The sequence below is a fragment of the Lutra lutra genome, chromosome 1 (genome assembly GCF_902655055.1).
Source record: "Lutra lutra chromosome 1, mLutLut1.2, whole genome shotgun sequence".
In the NCBI taxonomy this organism is placed as follows: Eukaryota; Metazoa; Chordata; class Mammalia; order Carnivora; family Mustelidae; genus Lutra; species Lutra lutra.
The window spans coordinates 119592401-119619956 of record NC_062278.1 but is presented as its reverse complement, the minus strand read 5'-3'; the positions used below and the strand labels follow the sequence as shown (position 1 = coordinate 119619956).

Genomic DNA, 27556 nt, shown 5'->3' with positions numbered 1-27556 from the left:
GGCTTCTATTTGTGGTGATGAAAATGTTCTGGAATTAGATAGTGGTGATGGTTGCATAACATTGTGAATACACTAAAAAAACCAATGAATTGCACATTTTTTTAATGGTTTAAACAGTGAATTTTATGTTATATTAATTTAATCTCAATTTAAAAAGATACATTAAAATATCCTATATTTCAAGGTACCTGGGTAGCTGTCAATTAAGTGTCCAACTCTTGATTTCAGCTCAGGTTATGATCTCAGGGTCCTGGGATCAAGCCCTGTGTCAGGCTCCATGGTCAGCACAGAGTTCTGCTTGGGATTCTCTTTCTCCCTCTCTCTCTGCCCCTCCCCCCACTCAAGCATACCCACGTTCCTTCTCTTTCTCTCTTTAAAACAAATAAAATAAAATCTTTAAAAAAAAAAGCATCCTTTTACAACTGTTTCTTCAATCTTCCCTGTATACTGTGTATGTACCAAGGCAGAAAGCAAATGCAGGTATCCCTCTCCTGGCTGGGATTTCAATTCTTCCTAAGTATAGAAAATGAAACCTAAAGTTCTTCAACTACAACAGATCAGCAAAATCTCTCTCTCCAGAATTGCCTCCAGTTAGAATGAATAGTATTTCTAAAAATATCTGTCTAAAAACAGTGTCTCTAGAAAGTAAGCCTTATAAAAGTAGGACTAAGTATTTCTACCTTTATTCTCCTAAAACACACCTCCTTCATTTTAACCTTAATGGAATCCTACAGCATATTATTTTCAAGTCATTCAACTATCTGATCATGAAGCATAAGTGAAAGGGCATGGATTTAGAACTTGAAAAAACTTAGATCTAAATCCCAACTCTAGGCATGCCTGGGCGGCTCAGTAGGTTAAACGTCTGCCTTCAGCTCAGGTCATGATCCCAGGGTCCTGGGATTGAGACCCACATCGGGCTCCTTGCTCAGTGGGGAGCCTGCTGTTCCCCCTGCTTGTGGACTCTCTCTCTTTCTCTCTCTGTGACATAATAAATAAATAAACTCTTTCAAAAAAAAAAAAATCCTGACTCCATCACTTAATAGCTGTGAAATCACAGCTTTCATTTTCTCTTAAATGGAATATAATACCTGCCCCACAAGGTGGCTACAAGGATTAAATAAAAGAGCATATGTAAAGCAACTAGCGCAATGTTTCACATATAGTGGCACTCAACAAATTTAGGTCATCATCAATGTGAGCTCATTTTCTCTCCCATTCTATGGCACACAGGTTTCATTATGCCAACAAAATTAACTAAATTGTATTAATCTAAGAGATTAGATTCTAGATGCCATATCGTTTCTAATTCTATACAAATTATAACTAATGCTATTATAACAATTAATAATCACCATCTCCAAATTATGAATGATTTTCTGAATACAATATTGCTTTCATAGAAACTTTTTCCTGATTATGTCTGCATATATATTAACTCACTATTCTTCAAAATTCCACCGAATGAGATGAGATTCTGGTGTCCTTAAGAATAAGGAATGGAGGGACGCCTGGGTGGCTCAGTTGGTTAAGCAGCTGCCTTCGGCTCAGGTCATGATCCCAGCGTCCTGGGATCGAGTCCCACATCGGGCTCCTTGGTCATCAGGGAGACTGCTTCTCCCTCTGCCTCTGCCTGCCATTCTGTCTGCCTGTGCTTGCTCTCTCTCCCTCTCTCTCTCTGACAAATAAATAAATAAAATTTAAAAAAAAATTATAAAAAAAAAAAAAAGAATAAGGAATGGAGGGGCGCCTGGGTGGCTCATTGGGTTAAAGCCTCTGCCTTCAGCTCAGGTCATGATCCCCGGGTCCTGGGATCGAGCCCCGCATCGCTCTCTCTGCTCAGTAAGGAGCCTGTTTCCTCCTCTCTCTCTGCCTGCCTGTCTGTCTACTTGTGATCTCTGTCAAATAAATAAATAAATAAATCTTAAAAAAAAAAAAAGAGGAATGGAGATAAATCAGATTATGACTAGAACTTGGTATTGGCTTCCTAGTATTCTACTTCCAAGGACTCTTAAACATTTTTTAGCAGAAACTTTCACAATGACAGAGAGAAACAATTCCCTTTTACCCAAACATGCTGCACAAATGTTAATAGGTCTTACTGAGATCCATTTTTTTCGCCCATAGTGCTAGGGGAAAGGCTGTAAAGTCAAGAGGAATACTGAGAAAGAAGGCATAAGGAACAAAGCAAAAAGATTCCATGCCCTGGGGATGGGAAGGAAGGAAGGGAGGGAGGGAGGAGGAAGAAAGGAACAAACAAAAGAAAAGAAAAAAGGAGGAAGGGGGAAGTGGGGAGAAGGGGAGAGAAGGAACGAAGGAAGAAGAAAAGAAAAGCAATAATTCTCCGACTCCTACTGCCATTTCCGTGAAGGTAAACAATGAGCTCATGCATCTAATCACTATTTGGATGTCTCCTAGATCTTCTAAGTTGAACTTGTACTAAATTAAAATCATCTTTCTCCTAATTCATCTTTCTGTATTTCTACTTCAAGTAAGAAGCACCCCATCTATACAATCTACCTGGGACTGAAATCTAGGAGTCATCTTTAACACCTCTTATCCTTTACATCCTGATGTCCAAGGATTGTCTATTTTACCCCTTAAAAACTTAAAATTGTAGTTTAAGTTCTCATTATCTCCAGCCTGGATCATTACAACAATCTCACAATTAGTCCTTTGGTTTCTGTCAATCCCTATTTCAACTAATCCTTTCTAAAACAATCAGAATGATCTTCTAAACTACAAATCTGATCACATTATCCACAGGATAAAGTTCAAACTCCTAAGCATAGCACACAAGATTCTTCATAATCAGCCTCTTGCTTTCCTTATCTATTCCAGATTTTTATCCCGAACTTTTTTTTAAGATTTTATTTATTTGACAGACAGAGATGACAAGTAGGCAGAGAGGCAGGCAGAGAGAGAGGAAGGGAAGCAGGCTTCCTGCTGGGCAGAGAGCCCGATGTGGGGCTCGATCCCAGAACCCTGAAATCATGACCTGAGCTGAAGGCAGAGGCTTAACCCACTGAGTCACCCAGGCGCCCCGGGAGTTGGATTTTTTTTTTTTTCCAGTGGGTTCTATGGACCAGCATGGAGCCCAACATGAAACTTGAACTCATAACCATGAGATCAAGACCTGAGCTGAGATCAAGTGTCAGGTGCTTAACCAACTGAGCCACCCAGGTGCCCCTTGTCCATTTCTTGAATTCCTATTTATCCTTCAAAGTTCAACTCAGAAATAATCTTCTCATTGAAGCTTTTCCAAAACCCCTGTCCCCACCTCTAGAGATCAAAGTTTATCTGTTGCTCCCCTAGGCAGCCATTCTACTTCTTTCTTCTATTTAGCTCTTCCATTTTGTATCTTTTTTCTTTCTTTTTTTTTTTTTTTTAGAAAGAGAATATGCAAGCAGGGGAGGGGCTGAGGGAAAAGGAGAAAGAATTCTAAGCAGGCTCCCTGTTCACCACAGAGCCTGTGTGGAGCTCAACCTCACAACCCTGGTATCATGACCTGAGCCGAAATCTAGAGTCAGATGCTTAACTAACTGAGCCACCCAGGCGCTCCTCATTCTATTTTTTCTATTTCCCCTATTTGTCTGTGAGCTTTTTTTTTTTTTTTTTTTTAGATCTTTCTTTCCTTCTTTGAGAGAGAGAGCACACAGAGGGAGAAGGAAAGGGAGAAACAGATTCCCTGTTGAGCAGAGAGCCTGATGCAGGGCTCAATCCCAGAACCCTGGAATCATGACCTGAGCCAAAGGCAGAGGCTTTAACCCACTGAGCCACCCAGGCACCCCATCTGTGAACTTCTTAAAGGCAAGGTCATCTTTTCATCTTTGCATCTCTAATGCATAGCAAGTGGCAAACAGATGTTCTCAATATGAGATTGTGAAATCTCCATTAGCAAACCTGTTGCCAGTTTGTGATTTATTTCTACATATGATAAATATTAAAATAGGTTAAAAGTCTTATTCTTCATAAATATTTTTGTGATTCTTTTTTTTTATTGTACCTTTAGAAACATCTGTATCAGTAAATTCCTTATACTTACAAGCAAAACTAGCCATAACGTTATACCTTTATTTTTCCTCCTTAATTATTTTCTCTCTTCTTTCCAATTCATTCTGACCCACCACCCCAGCTACTAATACTTGGTGATGCTTCCAACTTCTTTCCTCCTTTCAAGGAAAAAAAGCAAACAAAAAAAAAACAATAAAAACCTCTTCGGAGGGGTGCCTGGGTGGCTCAGTGGGTTAAATTTAAAGCCTCTGCCTTCGGCTCAGGTCATGATCCCAGGGTCCTGGGATGGAGCCCCACATCGGGCTCTCTGCTCAGCAGGGAACCTGCTTCCTCCTCTCTCTCTCTCTCTCTCTGCCTGTCTCTCTGCCTACTTGTGATCTCTCTCAAATAGATAAAGTCTTTAAAAAAAAAAAAACTCTTTGCAGCTCTGAGCTATAGAGCTCCATATTAGACTCACATCTCTCAAAAGGAAGGTCTTATTTATCTTTATACTCCTATTACCTACTGACCATGCCACACTGTGTATGATAAAATCTTGTTTGCTCAACTCAAATGTCAACTAATGAGTGGATAAGCAAAATGTGGTATGTGATGGAATATTATTTGTTAACAAAAAGAAATCAAGTACAAATACATGCTACAACATTAATTAATCTTAAAAACATGCTCAACATTAATGAATCTTGAAAACATGCTCAGTGAAAAGAAACCGGCCACAAGACTATGTATTGTACATATGCCATTTATATGTAATGTTCAGAATAGGAAAATTCTATAGAGAACTAAAGAGTGATTTCCAGAGGCTGGAAGTTAGGAAGTAATGGGAAGTGACTGCGAATGGGGATGGGACTCTTTTGGGAGGTGATGAAAATACTCTAAAATTTGTTGTGGTGATGGTTGCACTACTCTAAATATACCCCAAACCACTGAACTGTACAGCTTAAATGGGTGGATTATATGATCTCAATATTACTGTTATTACAAAAAAGGAAAATAAAATCTTGTTTGCTTTTGCTACAGAGCTGAAAAGGGGTCAGAGATAGAATGTACAAGTGTACAACAGAGATGACAAACAAGTTTATTTAGCAGACACTCCTCACTAGGGTTGGTACAGCCTGTTGGGTGAGTGGATCTTTGACCATTAGCGCATGCTAAATAGCCAGTGTGTACCAGAGAGGAATGTGGAGTAAAATGTGGAGTAACTCAGCTGATTTGTGACATGAATATATGAAGCAAAGTAATTTAAAGCACTGAAATTCCTCAATTCTAAGGCCAAAGAAATTTAAGTCTTTTAAGAGCCCATTCCACTAAGACTGGCTTCCTTTGCTCTATCCTTGGCTATTGTGACTGGCAACAATTATCACCTACTTGGTTATAACTTGCCCTACTCCAATACTGATGGTGCTTACCATCATCTCCTTAACCTCAATTCTGAATGAGAAGCATTCAGAAATTAACAATGGCCTGTTTTGTTTACTGCTGAGTCATTTTCTGAGTATACTTGCTACAGTGTAGAGAATAAGGGTCCTCCAAAGATGTCTACATGTTATTCTCTAGAACCTGTGACTATTGTACCTTACATGGCAAAAGGGCTTTGCAGATATGATTAAATTAAATGATTTTGAGGGTGCCTGGGTGGCTCAGTGGGTAAAGTCTCTGTCTTCAGCTCAGGTCATGATCCCAGGGTCCTGGGATCGAGCCCCGCATCTGGCTCTCTGCTCAGTGGGGATCCTGCTTCCCCTTCTCCCTCTGTCTGCTACTCTGCCTACTTGTGATCTCTCTCTGTCAAATAAATAAAATCTTTAAAAAAATAAATGATTTTGAAACAGGGTGATTATTCTGGATTATTCAGGTATGTTCAATGTAATCATAAGGGTCTCTGTAAGTGAATGAGAGAGGCAGAGAAGTCAGAATCAGCAGAGATGTGATGATAGAAACAGTAATCAGAGTAATGTGATTGCTGGCTGGCACCATGAGCAAAGTAATGGGGGTAGCCTCTCAAAGATGGAAAAGACAATAAAACAGATTCTCCCTTAGAACCTCCAGCCCTATCAACACTTTGATTTTAGCCCTTTGAAACCCATTTCAGACTTCTGACCTCCAGAACTATAAGATAATATATCTGTATAGTTTTAGGCCACTAAATTTGTGGCAATGTGTTAAGCAGCAATAGAAAACTAATACACTTGCCCCTACCATCAATATCATCATCAATATCAGGCCCAAAGCATATATCTCCTATTGGGGGAATCAAGTTGCTTTTACTGCTCAAGATAAGAGTACTGCTTTGGAACAAATGTTAATTGTGTCAGAGTAAAAATATTTTTCCCTTTGTACTACATGAAGCTCCAGAACTAAAAGTGGAAACCGCAGTTTGATCAATGGCTAATGGTCAATATAGGTAAAGAAAACACAGAAACATACAATCCTTTCACTGGAATTTTAAAACATGGATTTCATAATATTATGTATCAATAATAACCTCAATTGTGTATGTGGTCTTTGACATGTTTTTTAGGGGAAGCTTAAAGAAGTATACCAAACCAAGACAGGATGAGCAGTTTGGAACATCAAAGGCTTGGCAGTACTTAGCAAATATGAGATAACGTCCCAGGGATAAAGGAACACAGGTAGGCAGTAACAGAAAAAGGCTCTCATCTAAGATATAACCAGTAATGGAGTGAAGGAAGGATAGTGGAGGAAAAAAAAAAAGACAAAGAAAACTAAACACTATGAGCTGACACTAAGATCAGATGGCTGCTCCAATTTCTCTATTCCATTAGTTTTAATTCGATCTTTAATATATATACAACTTCCAAATTTTTCTAACATTTTTTTTCCTAACATTCTTTTTCCAGTTTCAATGTAAAGTTCTTGCAACTGAGCAATGAGCTACCATTTGATAAGAAAGCATAACATTTCCAGCAACTGTGAAAATATTATTCACACTTACTATTCATTCTTTTCATTATTTAAGAAGAGTTGTCATATTGATATCATCAATTTTTTATCAGTGTCTACCCTCCCCCTGCCAGGTTAAGTGTTCAACAAAGAAATCTCTTCCTTACAACCGCACAGCGTGGCATTTTTGAAGAAATTCCATCTTCTTCTGCTGCCCCATTGGGTCCAGGTACCTCTTTTCTCCTCTTTCTTGTGTTCATTTTGGCTGAACTCTGTGCGTCCATCTTCTTTTAACTGGTCATAGAAAGTGAAAAAGAATTTTTTTCTCATTGAAGTGGAGAAAAAGTCTGTCACCAGTATTTCAGAGATGTTAACAGAGATACACTCAGCAAAAGATCAATTCCATAGCACACATTTCACAACATGAGCCAAATGCATCTGGCAAAAACAACAAAGCTTCAATAAACAAGTGCTCTAGTAGAAATACTGAAATGCCTCTCTGGAACAACAGCCACAATTAATCACCTGACCTTGGAAATTATTACCCTGACCAATGTAGCCTGTATACTAACTACTAATTCCATATCCTGACTGAATGTAAAATTTCTAATAACTTGGAGAAAGTTAGTTATACAGACTTTTACCACCACCCCTTATAACATCCCTAGGACATCTGAAGACATAACAAGTAAAAGGAAGTGTGAAGGTACGTTTTTGGTGCAGATGGGGGGAAAAAAAGAGCTTTTTTAAAAAGAGACAACAATCACCAATTCCTGGCTTAACATAGCTGGATTTTTCTAAAACTATAAATGCTCTGTAGGTTTCACAGACCACTCCACATGGTTAGAGCTATGAAAATTGTGTAGTCTACTGTATCTTTTAAGTGTCCTTCCTCTTACTTTTCCAATACCCATTTTCCCTTCCTCTTTTAGAGTCAGCACTGTAAGCTTGTTCAGAGCCCCCAACTATTAAACTATTAAAACCCCACCCAAACTTCTCTTTGCCCCCAGTGTCTCACTTAGCAGAGAGAGCTTCTAGCAACTAGCTACCACAGAAAAGTTCTAAATATATGATGTGTCATGTTTAGATGTTGGCTTATGAGGCTTATGCTACCTCTCCTACACCCTGCAAGGATACCTGCATTTTTCTTGGGTATCATAATTTGCACAAATAAGTTAATTTAATAATGATGTAATTTTAGGCATCAGCCAGAAATTGGGGACAGAAGAACTTTAATGTTCAATTGCCATCTCTGCTAAGACATGATACCATGAAAGGTAGAAGAAAGATCCTTAGAGCAGAGATGAAAAACAAAACAAATGCCAGACAGAATGAGGACATTCTACTCCACCTCACTGCCTCTAATAACCTCTCCTGAATAAGATGTTCATCTAAACAACTGAAATTGTGCTTTACTTTCTTTCCTCCAGCTAAAGTGGCAATGTGACAAGATCTACAGGAAACCTGACCTAATTCTTAGAGACTAAAGGTAACACCCATGAGTCATGAAAAATGTCACAGTCTAAAGTGAAAGATGAACACCACCCAGAAACTTCCTTTCATCACAAACCCAAATTAAAACGGAATAAGGGTACTATACATTTAACAAGTTTTCTAGTGATAACGAGAGCTTTTCTTCATTATTGTTATTAATTTTTCTTTCAAAATATCCAAAGGTTATACTATTCCCACCTCACTGGTCTGAGAGGCCTACTAAAAAAAGTAATCAGAAGTGCTGAGATGGTTCAGCCAGTTAAACAACTGCCTTTGGCTCAGGTCATGATCCCGGGGTCCTGGGATCAAGTCCCACGTCATCAGGGTCCCTGCTCAGTGGGGAGCCCGCTCCCTCTGCCCCTCTGCTTGTGCTTGCTCTCTCTCTCTCAAATAAATCAATAAATAAAATCTTAAAAAAAAAAAAAAACTAAAAAACCCCACCTAATCAGTCCAATTAGTGACCATTTCTAATTGCATATAACAGGACTTTATTTAAGTACCTGTTAACCTCTCAGGGTAAGCAAATAAAATCCATTAAAAGAAATGAAATCAGCAATCTTGTGTCAGGCAGTTGAAGGTCAGGTAGTCACTAGTACTGGGAACTTACTGTGTATAGGGTACTTTAACATATTTTTTGAAGTAAAAACTACTTTCTCAAGAGGACTTCAAATTCAACCGAAGAAACCACATGTTAATGATACAAAAATGCTCCTTAGGATTCTCAAACCATTGGGGGAAAGTTTGTTTAAAAACAGGATATTTACAGAGTTTCAACGTATCTCCCGAAGGGTCCGTGGACAAAAGGATGAGACTGATTCAAACCGAAGGTCAAGCAAAGCTTTATTTCTCGCCAAGCATCGAGAACCAAACCCACCGGCCGGGGCTGCCTCTTACAGAGAAGGCGACCCCTCCCTGCCTTACAGACTAACTTTTATAGAGCAAAGGCCATGTGGTTGAGCCTGGCCACACACAGGTGGCCAATGAGATTGTAACACACAGAGAAAGCTGCACAGTCATGCTAGGTCACACACGGGTGGCCAATTGAATTACAATTCACCCTATAGTAGCTATTTGAACTAGCCTATCACCTTGGTCAGAATCGGCGCCCAAAAGGCAGGGCCCACATTCTTTGGTAGTCAGGGAGATAGTATGTGCGCTTTGCTGATTGGATGTCTCCACCTGGCCTGACTCATACTTGCATTCTGGGCTCTGTTATCTCTCCCTGACCTGACACGTCCTGGTATATGGGCCCTTTTATCAGGGGCTGTTCGGCCATATTTTACCGGTTTCCCAGACCCATTTCTAAGTGAGTTCCTCTGGGGGGCAGGGTCTATCTAAGTTCACTGAATATACAACAAAATGGCTGTTCTACCAAGGTGGGGCTGCTCTGGCTAAGTAGGCCCTTACATCTCCAAGTATATTAAGCAACCCTTATAGATTACTTATTAATTACAAAGGTAAAATAGTTACTTTTAGAGTGGAAAAAATCTCTTTGCTAGGTGATCAGAGTTAATTAACATCACCAATAATGCCTCCTGATGCGAAGCACTGAGGACATATTACCTGCCAAAAAGCTTACCCTGTATGAGTTTATGAGGAACAAGCAAACAAACCTCAATTAAAGGACATTCTGTAAAACAACAGGCCAGTTATTCTTCAAAAAATGTCAATCATGAAAAACAATGAAAGGTTGAGGGATTGTTCCAAAGAAAAGACAACTAAATTTCATTTCTAGATTGGGGGAGAAATTGTTATAAAGGATAGTTATTAAGACGATCAGTAAAATTTGAATACAGACTGTGTATCAAATCATAATACACATCAATGTTAAAATACAGTTGATAATTACACTGTGTTATGTAAAAGACTTTCCTTGTTTTTAGGAGAAAAAGCTGAAGTACCTGGGGATAAAGGGTCATGATTTCTGCAACTAACCCTCTGCAGAAGCAGAAGAAGCAGCAGCAGAAGCAGGATAAGCAGAAGTAGTAGTAGAAGCAGAAGGAGAAGCAGCAGAATCAGAAGAAACAGCAGAAGCAGCAGCAGAAGAAGAAGAAAAAGAAGAAGCAGAAGCAGGAAAAGGAGAAGCAGAAGCAAAAGAAGAAGCAGAAGCAGCAGCAGAAGAAGAAGCAAAAGAAGAAGAGAAGCAGAAGAAGGAGGAGGAGGAGAAGCAAAAGAAACAGCAGAAGAAGAAGAAAAAGGAGAAGCAGAAGCAGAATAGAAAGGAGGAGGAAAAGCAGAAGTAGAAGCAGAAGCAAAAAAAGGAGAAGCACAAGAAGCAGGAGCAGCAGAAACAGGGAAAACAGAAGCAGAAGAAAAAGGAGGAGAAGCAGAAGATACAGCAGAAGCAGGAGAAGCAGAAGAAACAGAAGCAGAAGCAGCAGCAGGAGAAGAAAGCAGGAGAAGAGGATGAGAAGGAGGGGGAGAAGAAAGAAAATTGTGTATATTAGCTTACATTTTAAAAAATCAACGGTAAAGTAGGGGCGCCTGAGTGGCTCTCAGATAAGCCTCCAACTCTTGATTCCAGCTCAGGTCATGATTTCACAGGCCTTGGGATTGAGCCCCCATCTTGGGCTCCACGCTCAACAGGGGATTTGCTCGAAGATTCTCTCCCTCTGTCCCTACCCCGACTGGTGCGCTCTCAAATAAATAAACATTTTTTTTAATTTAAAAAATAAAAAAATTAAAGCAAATAGGCCAAAATGTTACCAATCTATGAAACTAGATGGGGCATAAAGGAGTTAATTTTAATATTCTTATAACTTTTCTATAGGCTTTACATTTTTTCAAATAAAAAGTTCAATTTTTAAAACATTTTTTAACAGGGACACCTAGGTGGCTCAGTCACTTAAGCGTCTGCCTTCGGCTCAGGTCATGATCCCAGGGTCCTGGGATCGAGTCCACATAGGGCTCCTTGCTCAGTAGGGAGCCTGCTTCTCCCTCTGCCTGCTGCTCCCCCCTGCTTGTGTATGCACTTCTCTGACAGATAAAATCTTTTTTTTTTTAAGATTTTATTTATTTATTTGACAGACAGAGATCACAGGTAGGCAGAGAGGCAGGCAGAGAGAGGAAGGGAAGCAGGCTCCCTGCTGAGCAGAGAGCCCAATGCGGGGCTCGATCCCAGGACCCTGGGATCATGACCTGAGCCAAAGGCAGAGGCTTTAACCCACTGATCCACCCAGGCACCCCCAGATAAAATCTTTTTAAAATTTTTTTAAAAATGTTCTGTAACAATTTTCCACTCGTATAAGTCTCATATAAGACTGTCTTTCAGTTTCTCTAGAAATTGATTCCTTCTCTTTCCTAACTCTTTGAATTAGTATGAATGATACAAATATTCCAAGAAGTATATGTTTTAGTAATCTAAACACCTTGCAAGGAAGTAAGATCATAACAGCAACAGTCATAATAATGGCTGTCTTTTTTTGAATACTTACTATGTGCCAGGCACTATGCTAGGTACTTTATATGTATTACTCTCATTTAACCTATATGACATGAGATGCAGGTACTATTAGCCCCAACCTACAAATGAGAAAACTAAGGAACAGGGAAGCTAAGTAACCCATCCAAGAGATCACAAAGCTAGCCGTGGAAGAGCCAGGATTTAAATCCAGACTTGTCTAATTCCAAAGTCGTTACCACTATATTCTTCTGTCTCCCGGAAATCCAAGATTTTTAAAAAGAAGCTGTCTCATCATCAATACTGCTACTTCTGTCAAGAACACTCTCTCTATAGCATGGGTCCCTTTAGTCTTGCAGACTTAAGTCCTAACTGCACAGTAGAAGAAAAGGTCACAGTACTTAAAGGTAAACAAGATCTCAGGACCAATTGAATAGAATTGGTGTGGCTATTGGTCTCATTCAGAGTCAGCCCAATCTGTCAGCTGTACAGATGTGTAGATCTTTCCTATTGTATAGTTTTGCTAGGATTTTCTTGTCAACTTTCAACTTAAGCAATAAAGATTTCTTTAATCTCAAGACACCTGGGTGGTTCAGTTGGTTGGGTATCTGCCTTCGGCGCAGGTCGTGATCCTGGGGTCCTGGGATCAAGCCCTGTGTTGGGCTCTCTGCTTGGTGGTGAGCCACTTTCTTCTTCTCCCTCTGCCTGACACTCTGCCTATTTGTGTTCTCTCAGTCAAATAAATAAATAAATAAAATCTTAAAAAAAAAAAAAAAGATTTCTTTCATCTCTGTTCCTCCCTCTTCTGACATTACAAATAGGTGTCACTGTAAAAGCACCTGTACTTTCCATTCATGATACAAAACAGTTTTAAGGGTACCATAATAAATAAATAAATGTTATATTGGATTTCAGCAATTATTCTCTATAACTTCAAGTTAAAATTCCTTAATGTTTAATAGAAAAATAGTTAACACATCCAAAGACATGTTTGTATGAATTTCTTCAGAAGTTTTTGCTCTTTGTCAGGGGTGGGAGAGTGGGAAGGTATGTGTGCTGTAATATTTTTATAGCTTTACTGAAGTATAATTGAGACAATAAACTGTATTTAAAGTGTATGATTTAATGAGTTTTAACATATCTATACATCTGTGAATCATCAAAATTAAGATAATCAACATTACTACCACTCTCAGGTTTCCTCATACCACATTAGAATCCACCCCTGCCTCCCCGACTTCAACTTTGCTTTACTTATTTGTCTGTTTGTTTTTTATACTGTGACAAAATATATGTAACATAAGATTTGCTTTGCTTTCTAACTGCTTACTTCTTAAAGTATTGAACCATCTTGTCATATGATTCAACTTAACTAGACAAACACATGATGGATATTATCATACTAGAAAGAAGCAAAAGGCTCGCCTTCTAAGAGTTAAAATACTGCCAGTGTGGTTTAAATATATTTGAAAGCCAAATTGGTACCGGGGTAATTGGACCTTGTGATACCCATTCTATTTCACTAGATTAAAAAGTCATACAAAAAATATAAAATATCACAATGAGGACTCAAGGCAAGAGAAAAGATTTGTATGATTAGCTTATTAAAGCTAAAGTAAAATTCACAAACATGGAAGGGATCAAGTGGTTACTGTGGTTACAGTGGTTACTGTTGTTACGAACATGTTATAAAGCCCTTTGGTAAATGACAGTAATACCAGTATATTTTACCTGTATTTCAATTGAGTACATATAACAAAATCTTTCCATCTGCCTTATATAAGCACCTTTAATCAAATGTCTAAGGCAGTGTTTCTCAGTATTTTTTATCCATGCTCCATTTTAAGAAATACAGAGATTTTTTTTAATTTAATTTTTTTTTAAGATTTTATTTATTTATTTGACAGAGAGAACTCACAAGTAAGCAGAGAGGCAGGCAGAGAGAGAGAAGGAAGCAGGCTCCCCGCTGAGCAGAAAGCCCGATGCGGGGCTCGAACCCAGGACCCGGGATCATGACCTGAGCTGAAGGCAGTGGCTTAACCCACTGAGCCACCCAGGCGCCCCTTAATTTTATTTTTTATAAACATATAATATATTTTTATCCCCAGGGGTACAGGTCTGTGAGGAAATACAGAGATTTTAACCTCACTCCATCAGCATAGTGTAACGATGTTAAGAGTTCAGGCCCTAAAATCAGATTACCTAAGTCTGAATCCCTTCTCTACTTCTTACCAGCCATAAGAACTTGGACAAACTCCTTAATTGCCAGAGTTGCATCACCCAATAAATGAGATTCAAATGGAGTAATCCATGTAAGCCTTAGTTCAGTGCCAGGCACAAAGTAAGTACTTGTAAGCATTAGCTGCTATATTATTTAGTAGCAGTAGTTGTCATCATCTGCCTTAAAGTTTGCCTTCGTGTGTATCCCCTATATCCAAAAAGATTTTGTCAAGTTTTCCCCCCCAGGATTACTATTATGAAAAGTATACTTTAAAAAAAAAAGATTTTTTTTAAAGATTTTTCTTTATTTATTCGACAAAAATCACAAGTAGGCAGAGTCAGGCAGGGGGTGGGGGAAGCAGGCTCCCTGCTGAGCAGAGAGCCCGATGTGGGGCTCGATCACAGGACCCTGAGATCATGACCTGAGCCAAAGGCAGAGGCTTAACCCAATGAGCCAACCAGGCACCCCCCAAAAAGATTTTATTTATATATTTAAGAAAGAGAGAGAGGGGGCTAGGGGAAGGGCAGAGGGAGAAGCTGACTCACCACTGAGCAGGGAGCCTTCTACCTTTCATGGTGTCGTGTCCTGACAGAGATGGCAATTGATCATTAAAACTGAGGCACAGACGATAAGGCCACACAGCTAGTAAGTAGTGAAGCTGGGAATCAAATTCAGTCAACCTGGCTGCACACTACAAACTCCTAACCACTACAACATATATAATACGAAACAATACCATACTATTACAAGAAGATACCTGGTAACTCTCTCTAAATATTTGAATGCCTGTCATGTTGGATAGAGCAAACATCCAGACAACAAAAAATGGATCACTGGATAGAAGAGGAAGAGTTATAAATGTTAACTAAACTTAATAAAAACCTTTTTAGGAATAAGAGTTATCCGAAACAGGACTGGGTTACCTCAAGAGGCATTTCATTTTGGCACACCAGGACATTCAAGCAGAGGTTGTACAGAAACATACTTATTCATTTTTTTGGTCATTATCCTGTTATAAAGTCCATCTTGGTTGATCTTTTTGCTTATTCCAATCTGTTAAAATAATTTCTAATCTTGAATGCCATCTATAATATTAGCTATTTATCATAATTTTATGAAGTCTATAATCCATCTCCATCCAAGTCACTGCTGAAAATACTGACCAGGGTATGTCACCATACACCAATGTGACCTACCACTAGATTCCTCCGCCCTGCTCGCGCTCTCTCTCGCATGCTCCTTCTCTCTCAAATAAAGTCTTCCGGGGGGAAAAAAAACAACCCAGGATAGAGAATATATTTAAATATCTTAATGATTAGTATTCAATCAGATGTAAATCTGTCTTACTGCATTATCACAAAACCCACATTTCTCTATCACAATACCAAAGATTATGATAATAGTGATGATAATAATTATAGCTAACATTTATTTAGCACACTTCCTACATGCCAGGAAGTTTTAACCTTTGCATATGTTAAATAACTTAGTCCTCACAACAATCCTATAAGTTAATACTATTATCCCTATTTTGAAGATGAGGAAATTGAGGCAGAGCTAAGTTAAATGACCAAGGTCACCTAGGACAGGGCAAAAATAGGATTTGAACCTAGGCATTTTGACTCTAGGGTCTGTGTACTTAACAGCACCACTATGCTGCCTAGTATATAAAATGGTCATATAAGAATTTAATCAAAACCATGTATTACACTGTCAGGAATTTAATTTCATCTTTCATAAACAAAGGGCTCCCTTCTCACTGGGCCTATCAATAGCAAAATACTCAAGAACTCTGGGAGACTTATTTTGGTTTGAGCCAGAGTAGAAGAGCAGAAAAGACACTAGACTAGGAATCATATCATATAAACTGGGATTTAATTCTAGCTCCTTCCAGTACCTTAACTCTAGGTAAGAGTTTATCTATGTGATTAGGGAAGACTCTAATAAAATGTACTTAATTTCTAAATCATGCTAAGGATCAAATGAGAAATTAGACTATAAATTCCCTTATGTAGCAGATATTTGTTGTTTGTCTTCCCACTGTTCAATCCTCCTGCTCTGAAAAGAGCCCATTTTTATTTATGGGCTCACTTTCATTTGGTCTATTTGGTAAGCTTCAACCTCAAATCTTATCAGATCACTGTATGAAACTTTAACCAATCAGCATATCACCTTCCCCTGCCCACAGATTGGAAGGAGGGAGGAAAAATGGACAGTAATAGGTGACCTAAGTCAGTTGAATCAGAGTACTTTTCAGAACTCACCAGATGGAAATGCTTGGATGAAGATTATCACTTCTCCTTGGGGACCTGAACCTAGAGAGACATGGCTTTGGGAAGCATCCTGTGACAATCTAGTGGCGATCCTACCACCAGGAGGAGAGACTTTTTTGAAAGCACTGACACACAGAAAGCAAGCAGATGATGGGGAGAATTTAGATCCTTGTCTAACTGTGCCAACCAATACATTCATTCCCCTTTTTGCTTAAATTAGTTAAACTGGGTTTCTTATCACTTGTAACCACAAAAATCACAGTTGGGGGTGCCTGGGTGGCTCAGTGGGTTAAGCCGCTGCCTTCGGCTCAGGTCATGATCCCAGGTCCTGGGTTCGAGCCCCGCGTCGGGCTTTCTGCTCAGCGGGGAGCCTGCTTCCTCCTCTCTCTCTGCCTGCCTCTCTGCCTACTTGTGATTTCTCTCTGTCAAATAAATAAATAAAATCTTTAAAAAAAAAAATCACAGTTGGTGCATTTAATATTTAGCAATGAGCTCTGGCACATAGTAGGCACACTCAATTACTATTTGAATAAATATACTAAGTATAGAAAACCACTTTTGAAATTTTGAAAAGCACTTATAAATTACTGTTTTCTTTTGATGGAAAGGAGTCAAGTTCTTGTCAGTTTATAAGTGTATCAAAGATGGCACAACAAAGCTCCCACCTGGTTAAAAGTATTTTTCCTTATCTGGTTACACTATTCCTTATCTGCTTACATACAGTTCTTCTATTTTCTAAAGATGACTTTTGTATATTACACTGTATTTTACATTACACTTTAAAATGAACATTATACATTAGACTGAAACTCAGGTCTTAAGATCCTATGGATTTGAAACAAATATACCGAATACATTTGGTGTTTAATGTAAAACACTTCTGTATCTTATCCACCTTCTGAGAAAATGGAGAACACCAAGATCACATTCTTCAACAATAACTCTAAAAGAATTTTGAAATCATAAAAAGATTAACTCTCATGCCTTTTTTCCTCTAAAACTACTATTATTTTTTAAACTTTGACTCTACAGATCACTCAAGAGACCATTTTTCACTGGCTTTTTTTTTTTTTTTTTTTTAGATTTTATTCATTTGACAGAGATTACAAGTAGGCAGAGAGGCAGGCAGAGAGAGAGGGGGAAGCAGGCTCCCTGCTGAGCAGAAAGCCCAATGTAGGGCTCGATCCCAGGACCCCAGGATCATGACCTGAGCCGAAGGCAGAGGCTTTAACCCACTGAGCCACCCAGGCACCCCACTGGCTCTCTCTTAGACCAACCCCATGTTCCCTCACATCTACTAACTTACACACCATGAAAGCATATAGAATAATTTAACTATTAGAGCCTTACTGGAAAAAAATTACCAGTTCCCCAAAAGTTACAAAAGATGCCTGACATATCAGTTTTGCCACTGAGAAAAGGTATGTGGGAGGATGAGAGCATACTGAGAAGAGTAAATACATGTTGGCTTTTAGTTCATTATACTGAAACTTTGCTATTCCTAAAACCACATCACCTTTACAACATTCACAATTGCCCCGTTCCTCCAACAATGAGGAACAATACTTCCCAAACTCTCCGTTTATGATAACTATACCTCTGTAATCAACCAATACCATTAAGTAAAGGTACAGTGATTTCCCTGGGAAAGGGGGTAGCTTTAAACATCTACATTCAAGTGAGGGAAAAAAAACAAACACATACGTGGCTACCTTAACATAACAGGCTGTCCAGAAGGTGATAAGGTTGGAAAAAGATGGTACCTCTTCAGAACCAATATAGTGTAAGATCAGAATGGGGATGGGGAGTGGAGAATTACCTAATATTCTATAGGTGGATCCTGACTTCCAGCCATAGCATCCATATTAATTAAGCTAGGATAAGTCAGAATGAAAGTAGTGGAGATAGGATACAGAGCCTCTGTCTTCAACTCATTAGGGTGTACCAAGGCTTCCTGTTTCCTTAGCAGTTTATCCTACAAAAAAGTTTCTTTGTAAAATGAAATTATAACAAAAGAGAGCTAAAGGGAGCTGATAGCATGTGTAAGGCCTGATCTAACATTGGTACCTTTACAATCCCTAGTAACCTATCTTTAGTCAAAATCCCCACTAATGCACAAATCTAAATATAGACGTAACGGCCACTACCACCAGACTACCACCATGCCTATTAAGCAAATTAGGGTCTTGAAATTGCTTTCAAAATACAGAATGTAGTATCTATGCCTGTGATTTTTACTCAGATTCACAAAATCTGGCTCCATTTCTGCTGACTCACTTCCCAGAACACACTGCTTGCCTTGTTCTTCAATGTTTCAATAAATGCCTTCTTGGATGCATCAATTTTGCTACTAAGAAAGTACAGAGAAGTGAAAATGTGTGTGAGGTGGGAAGGGTGGCAGTGAGAAGATAACGGAGGATAAACCTAGTAAAGTATTTTTCCAATCTATGTGTCCTAACGGAGACAAAATCTGGATACTGGTATGCATACGCTTGTGTTTTAAAGATGACAATCTCCTGCAACTGTAGTTTCAAGGACTCCCACCCCCACCCCCCCTTCTATTCTACTTCCTTATTACTAAGAGATCTAGTAAGCATCTCAGGGTAATGAGATGCTTCCTAACCTATGCAACAAATTAAGTAATAGCAAACTGCACGCACATACATTCTTCAAGTTTCAAAAACTGAATTCAAATTTGACGGAGTACTACAGGGAACTATCTGCAAAAAAAGGAGACATGAATTTTTCCTTTGCATTCTATTCCTGCTTCTCCCATCTCTGGGACATTGTCTGCCTCAGTAAAACCATATGCTCAGTAACTTCCTATTGACATACCAATGTCCAGTTCCAAGGCTGAGTGAGCAAGCATACTTTATACTTGGGATCTTTACCTGTTTCCACCACTGTGGAGCTTAATGAAGTGGTGCTCTTAAGAGGCAAGTTCTGTGGGGCTAATAATACATTATATGTTAAAAAAAAAAAAAAAAGGCAAGCTCTGTGAACTTCTAGGTCAAAGTGCATCTAATACTCTTGGCATTAATCACGTCATCTGCTGTACACTCAGGCCTTTCCAAAGAGAAGAATGCAGTCATGTCATCCCTGTGCAAAGACCTTTGAAGTTGGAGGGAAGATATATTTAACCCACAGTGGGGAGGAGGGACTGGGTTCAAGAACCAGCAGATCTCACAGGCCAAAAATGGCCCACTGACTGCTTTTGAAATTAAAGTTTTATTGGAACACAACTATGCTCGTTCATTGATGTACTGTCTATGGCTGCTTTTGTGCTATAACTGCACAGTTGAGTAGTTGGCAATAGACACTGTATGACTTGTAAAGTACAATATTTACTATCTGGTCCTTTTGAAAAAAATTTTGCCAAGTTTGCCAAGAAAGTTGCCATCTCTTATACTAAATGGAGAAAGAACCAGTTTATCATTAATTAGATAGCAAATCCTACCTAGATTATGCAAACAGTAAAGTAGAAGTCAGTGCTAGGAATATGACTTCAAGAAATTGTACTGTAACTTTCTGATATAGGACTACTGCAGTTTATGTCACTAATCTGTATATATTACCACACTATATAGAGTAAGTCATAAGTATTCCTGATTTGGGAAATTCTAAATGATAAGGTAAAGACCACAATGTAACCACATTAACAGACTAGTTTTAAACCAGAGCTCAATGTTACCCCTCAATATTTGAGGCTACTAAATTGCCACATCTAAGATCTTAGTTTTGAACTTGATCTCTTCCCTCTAATTTCTTCAGAGAAACCTTTTTCAACAGACACTGAGTGGGCACTTACACTGTGCCAGACCCTCGGTTCACCATAGAACAAAATAAAGGCTATATTTGGGCCTCACCACACAACAGAATATTTCAGGAAAGAGACTATCCTAAAAACCACAAGGGACACTTGTACTAATTTTTATGGTTGAATAATTTTGCTCTCCCACCATTCCACTACAAAATTCAGTGAGTAAACACGGTGTTTAGATTCTGCTTTTCCTAGAGTGGGTTATGGAATTCGTATGTCTAAGACAGGGTCTATGACAGATTCAGGGAAGTCTGGAATTTGGACAAAAAGAATTATATCTTCATTTTTACTAACCTCTGGCAAATTCACAATTTCCTTCAATTATGAACATAAGCTACAACAGTAACAGATTGTCAATAATAGAAATCTTAGATACTTTCAGATAACATCACACTTATTAAAACTATCTTGAAACACTATTTAAACATATGATCATTTTAAAATTATTATGGTTATAAGATCCACTAATAATAAACATTATTTATGGTGTTAATAAAAAGCACATATAGTATTATATTACACATTTTATTTTATATTTATTTTAAGTAGGCCTCACACTGAGCATGGAGCACAACTTGGGGCTTGAATTCACAATCCTGAGATCAAGAGTTAGATACTCAAATGACTGAGCCACCCAGGAGTTCCTCATATCACACATTTCAAAAGCATTTTGGTAACTATATTTCAACATAGTTTCCTTTTTGTTTTATGTATTTAAAATCTTTGCCTGGTATAATAATATTATTCCAAAAGGGAATCCAACAGGTTCCACCATACTGCCAAAGGGGCCCATGGCACAAAAAAGATTAAGATTTCTACTCTAGGGCCAAAACATAAACAAAGATAATCACACCTAGGATAATTCCCTTTAAATTAAAATAAGAAAATCTACTTAAAAAACAAAACAAAAGGGGCGCCTGGGTGGCTCAGTGGGTTAAGCCGCTGCCTTCGGCTCAGGTCATGATCCCAGGTCCTGGGTTCGAGCCCCACATAGGGCTTTCTGCTCGGCAGGGAGCCTGCTTCCTCCTCTCTCTCTGCCTGCCTCTCTGCTTACTTGTGATTTCTCTCTGTCAAATAAATAAAATCTTTAAAAAAAAAAAACAAAAAACCTATTTTCTGTTAAGTGTCACACACCCATTTTGTTCTCTAGCATAGAGCAAAGACCATATGTCACTAATTTTTTACCAGCCTTCACTTCAAAATTGGTTTGCAAATACTTGTGAGTGTGATATAACAGCCTGGCAGACCCAGGCGATCCCCGGCTCACTGGCAGTCATCCTAGCACAAAGAAAGCTTCAAACTAATGTAACTTTTCACAATAGAGTTATCAAAAGAAAGGGAAAAAAAAGACAAAACAAAAACCAGAAAAATCCAGGTATATATCTACCTACTAATCTGGTTTGCAAATAGTAAAATACAAGCAATTAAATTATTTATAGTAATGGAGTAATGTATGTAAACAAACATAGTGCCAAATATTTTTTAGAGACTCACAAACAGTTCTCTTTTTTTTTTTTCTTCTTGAGTGGAGCTATGGCACATACTGCAAAATAGAGTACGTAAAAATGTATATATTCCCTGAATTTCTTGACTGAATTATAGAAGAGGGAGTTCTCTAACGGTAGAAAAGCCAAAAGATCTGACTTCAGATCAGTTATGCAAATACATGAAAAGTAAAGCATAAGAAAATTATAATTATTACTATCTTGTCATTACTCAACATTAATAACAATAGCAAATTATTATGCTTGCTTTTTCTATAAATATTTTTTAAATCAATTTTTATCAGCATTTATAACATGGAAAAGTTATTTAGCTCCCTCAGAGAATCATGTCTAACCTATAGGTTAGACAGCTCCATAGGGGAATCATGAATGGGGTCAGGTGGTTTACAAACTCCATGAGACTGTATACAAAATTTGGTGAGGATGACTATGTTTCTGATGATTAAAAACTATTTAAGCAGAAAAACAGTTACCTCTGCCATAGTCAGAAAAGCTAAAACAAGAGAAAGCAAACAGTTCTTCCCTTAGTCACAGAGTGAGTTAGTGTTAGCATCAGATAATTAACCTGGGATTTCTAAATCTAAGGCTCTGACTAGATTATTCTCCCTAAGGGATCACATATCCAAAGAGAAGGACCCCAAGAAAAACAAAACCTCACCTATTTATGGGAAGAAAAATCATAGGCTAAGAAAGGAATAAAGTTCATTCATTTTTTTTTTTTTAAGATTTTATTTATTTATTTGACAGAGAACACAAATAGGCAGAGAGGCAGGCAGAGAGAGAGGAGGAAGCAGGCTCCCTGCTGAGCAGAGAGCCCGATGTGGGGCTCGATCCCAGGACCCTGAGATCATAACCTGAGCCGAAGGCAGTGGCTTTAACCCACTGAGCCACCCAGGCGCCCCTAAAGTTCATTCTTTATCAATCAGGCCATTACACTGGTTTTTGAAGGGAATTTGCAAAGCAGGGTAGGTCAAAAGAATCCTTTCATTCAACAAACACAAAGGACCCCAGAGGCAGTGCTGCAGTCTCCAAGTCTAAATGACTTCTAAGTCAGTTATCTTGAAGCATATACAACTGACCTTTGAACAACACAGAGGTTAGAGGCACTGTTCCCCAACACACAAACTTGAAAATCTGCTTATAACTTTTGACCCTTCAAAACAAGCCTACTGTTGACTAGAAGCCTTACCAATAACACTGATAGTTGATTAACATATTTTGTATATTATACGTATTATTTACCATATTCTGACAAGGAATACAAGGAAGCTAAAGAAAAGATAATGTTATTAAGAAAATCATAAGGGGGCTGAGGGGCCTGGGTGGCTCAGTTGGTTAAGTGTTTGCCTTTGGCTCAGGTCATGGTCCCTGGGTCCTAAGATCGAGTCCCACATTGGGCTCCCTCCTCAGCAAGGAGTCTGCTTCTCCCTCTCCTCCTCTTGCGTGTGATCTCTCACTCTCTCAAATAAATCAATAAACAAAATCTTTTTTTTTTTTTTTTAAGAAAATCAATTAAGCATCTGAATCTTGATTTTGGTTCAGGTCACGTTCTCAGGATTTTAAGATGAAGTCCCGCTTCAGCTCCAAGCTAAGTGTGGAGCCTGTTTAAGATTCTATCTCTCCCTCTGCCCCTCCCCCTTTCTCTCTTAAAAAAAAAAAAAAAGAAAATCATAGGAAAGAAAAAATACATTTACAGTATATATTGTATTTATCAGAAAAAAAATTCACGTGTATGTGGACCCATGCAGCTAAAACATGTTGCTCAAGGGTCAACTGTATTCTGTTACAGAAATTCTTGAGTAGTTCCTTTCAGTTATGTGTAAGTGTAAGCCAAGTAAACATCTAATGTTTAGAAAAAGGTGTAACTAGCCATTTTTTGACTAAACAAAGCCTCTCCCCCATCATTCACAACTCAATACCATAACATTCAAGAAACTTTCTCAACTACCTTCCTCTATTACAAAGTATATGTGTGTAGGAGGTGAGGGTCCCTATTATGTTATCAGATAATTGCAGCATCAGATAGGCTAAAATTACCTCAAACTTCTTTTTTTTTTAAGATTTTATTTATTTATTTGACAGACAGAGATCACAAGTAGGCAAAGAGGCAGGCGGTGGGGGGTGGGGAGCAGACTCCCTGCTGAGCAGAGATCCTGATGTGGGGATCGATCCCAGGATCCTGGGATCATGACCCGAGCCAAAGGCAGAGGCTTTAACCCATTGATTCACCCAGGCGCCCCTCAAACTTCTTCTATTAAATATTGTTTAAAAAATCACTGGGTGGGGGTGCCTGGGTGGCACTCTCTCACTGTGCCTCTCTCACTACTGTGATCTGTCAAATAAATAAATAAAATCTTTAAAAAAAAATCACTGGGTGTACAATCAGTAGCACCTTCTACAAAAGTTTGTAGAGAGGAGGTAGTGAAACTCACTTTAGTTCATTTCACCTGCATTGCTAACAGCCCTCAGGAATGGGGATAAGTAGGGGATCAAACCACCAGCTAAAACATCATCTGAATTTACTCACGACATGGTATTATTCCTAGTTTGCCAGTGTTGGCCTCTAGTACATAAATCATGGAGCTGGACAGCTAAATACACCAAAGCCTCTCCCATATAGTATTCTAGTCCCCACTGTTGACTTTCCTAACATTATCCTTTCTTCCACATTATGGTCACCATCTGCTTACCACTGATTATTGCACCAATTCCATTCTCAACTAATATCTTTTTACCAGCAATTCATGGTGCTTACAGAATCACTAAATACCAAGATTGAAAAGAACCCTAAAGTCCGTATTGGCAGAATGTTCTCTGTCTCTATCTTCAGTTCCCTTCTTAAGCCTTGTTCCTACCCTCCTCAAAGCTTCCCCTTTCTTGATGTCTGTTCCTAGCAGTTTTTCCTATCACAAACCCCTATATCCTCACTGCTTCTATAAATATCACTGTCCCTATTTTAATATGTTAAGTTCTGGTTCTACAACTGAGATCTTGAGTTTCAATCTTCAGTCATAACCAGTCACCTCAATTATATTTGGGAAGCCTTCTCCAATTAAGTCAATCTGATGGAGCCTATCCCCCTTCACCCCTGCCCCAGCCATAGAGCCAGTCTTTGAACTTCTAAACAGTCCCCTAAATAAAGAATCATGGCATTTTAGACCTGAAAGAAAACTCAGAAATAAACTGAGTTTAAACATTTTTACTACATTTCATACATTTTAGGATATATGAAATCAACTTTACATCATCATCTCATACATACATAACTGAAACAAGTTTCATGAAACAATACTATGTGAACACACTGAAAATTCCTATTGTATTCCATTAAAAGAAATTCAGGTGCTATCCACTAAACGGATTTCATAACCCAATAATAGCATGGAACCCCTAGTCTAGTAGTCCAAACTTCCCATTCACTGATGAAAACCCTGGAGCTGATAGGGTGCCTGGATGTCTCAGGCCTTATGAGTCTGCTTTCGGCTCAGGTCATGATCCCGGGGTGCTGGGATCGAGCCCCAAGTCAGGCTCCCTGCTCAGCAGGAACCTTGATGCTCCCTCTCCCTCTTGTGCTCCCTCTCTCAATGACACTGTCGAGTAAATAAATAAAATCTTTTAAAAAGAAAGAAAAAAAAACTGGAGCTGGGCTTTGAGGTAAGTTTTCCAGCCACAAGACGTTTGTCCATAAATTTAAACTCAGGTCTGATAAGTGCCACCCAGACCCGCGTTCTTTATACTACACACCTTCCCTGCCCAGTCATGACCGCTCAACCACACCCTGTGCCCGAACACAACCCTGCAGTACCATGTCCAGGCACCGAGCCCACACTGTTGTCCAAGTCAGCCCCTCAAAGTTACTGCTCCCGAGTCAAAGATCCGCCCCCCTCCCCGCCCCTGGCCGCTGCTTCAGGTTCCCTTAGATCGGATTCCCTGCACAGTCACTATCCCTCCACCCGGACTCTCCTCCGGGGCACTGTCTCAGACCTTCTCGGTCATAGTCCTCTCGCAGCCTCTGCCTCGTGCTCTCCGAGGTCAGAGTCCCTTCGCATTCACCGCTCCTGGGTCGCACACTCCTCGCAAGCAGCTACCTCTCGGTCACAGTCCCCTCGCTGTCACCGCCCAGGGTCACAGCAGCCTCGTAACCCCTCCACGCACTCCCCTCGCTGTCACTGACCCAGTCTTCAGTCAGTCTCCTGGCGGTCCTAGCCACACAGCGTGTCCTCTCAAAGACAGCCGCGAGGAGATGCACACACCGGATCCTCACCTGCAGCTCACGCTCCGCGGGCCCGAGTCCCGGCAGCTTTCTCCCGGGCGCCGCGTCACGGACAAGGGAAGTTGAAGAGGTTGCGGGGAGACGCCCGGGAAAGGCAGCTGACGGAACAGCGGCCCGGAAGTCCCGCCTACTGCCCGCCTTCTTGTCAATCCGACTACGACATTTCCCTGAAAACCATGACCCCTGACTCAGTAGTTCTGCCCTCCAAAGGGATGGCGTGGCTGAACAGAGAACGCCGGACACAAGAGATGAGGTGGCTAAGGGCCAGTCGCCATGCGGAACTGGAGTTTGGGGTGAAGACGCCTCCTCGTGGGGAGTTACGGCCGTGGACCGTCGCGCGTGCTCGCTGCCAGTCGGGGAGGACCTGCCCTCTCTGGCCTTTCCGCCCCGTCCCGGGCCTCTGGCGCAGGGCAGGTGGCCGTGACGCCTTCCGCCGGAGACCCCTCGGCCCGCGGCTGCTTCACCCCAGAGCCAACTTTGCCCTACTTGGTCACGAAGGGAGAATTCCTGTCCGTCCGCCCAGCCCTGTGGTGACCTGTAGCCGGTCCCAAACCCTCGTTTCCGTTATTTCTGACCCAGGTTGGCTCTCCCATAAATGATTATTAGCCGAGGTCTAGTTGAGCAGGAGCGGAATCAAGGGAGGCCAGCTGGTAGGAAACCACATGTAGTAGGGTATCTGGTAGAGAAACGTTTTACTTTGCTAGAGTGAACCTTTGGAGGGGTCACTTTTGATTCCACAGATGCAAGACAAGCAAATACCCAATGTTAAGGGAGAAGAATGTAAAAGAACTTTAAATATATTTATTACTGTTTTTTTGTCTACATGCTTGACTTGAAAGTGGCTGAGAAGAAAAGTGGGTGGATACACTCAGGACTGTACTGAGGAGCCCCCAGGGAGAAACGGGATTTAAATTGTAACCCTTTCTCTTTTGAATTTCAAATAGTTACTTGAACGTGGCTTGGAAACTAAGGTGCTCCCAATAAGGGCTGCTAGCTGGAGAAGACGCCAGGGGCTACAACGGGGAACATCACTATAAAGAGAGTGGGAGCTTGGATAGTAACCAAAATAATCTCCCAAGTTTCAAAGGAAGGACCGATTTCATACACAACTTGGACACTGTGTCTGACACTATGGCAGACCCAGGAGAAAATGAATGTGCATTTCACCTAATAAGTTGTATAAGGTGTAAGATGGCAATAGCAAAGCAGAAACAATGGATAGGAGATAAAGACAATTTAGAATGTACCAAAAAACCTTTATGCACAAATAAATTCATGCCAGTGTTATTTATAATAGTGACAATTTATAATCAATCCCTTAATAAGGAAATGGCAACAGTTACCAATGGTATGACCTAGTGGAGTGAGTGCAGCTATTAAATCATGCTTATGAAAATCATAATGGAAATAAAATGACATTAAACACTGCTCATGACATTAAGAGAAGTGAAAAATCAGGGTACAAAATTGTGTATATGATTTTTTAAGACCCTGAAAATAAAAACACACTGGTAGAAAATATATCCAAATATTTACAATTGGTTATGTTTGAACAATCGAAATATGAATTTCCCCCACTTTCCAAATACAATTAAGAACATATTACAACAAAATCAAAACACTAAAATACAAGGCCTAAAACTGAATAGACTCAG

The 27556-nt window shown here is 39.6% G+C and overlaps 1 protein-coding gene across 2 annotated transcripts in view; it reads right to left on the bottom strand.

The window, feature by feature from the left end:
- PCYT1A (phosphate cytidylyltransferase 1A, choline) overlaps positions 1 to 26046 on the bottom strand; it is a 50106-nt gene extending 24060 nt beyond the window's left edge. The window contains exons 1-2 of one of the 2 annotated variants that reach the window (XM_047734195.1): positions 25893 to 26046; positions 7083 to 7209 (exon numbers count right to left, since the gene is read on the bottom strand). In XM_047734195.1, the coding sequence (XP_047590151.1) occupies positions 7083 to 7199 (117 nt within the window). In that variant the 5' untranslated portion in view covers positions 7200 to 7209; positions 25893 to 26046. Of the gene's footprint in view, positions 1 to 7082; positions 7210 to 25802 lie in introns of both variants that reach the window. The other variant, XM_047734202.1, reaches the window with a different exon arrangement.
- Positions 26047 to 27556: the final 1510 nt, after the last annotated feature.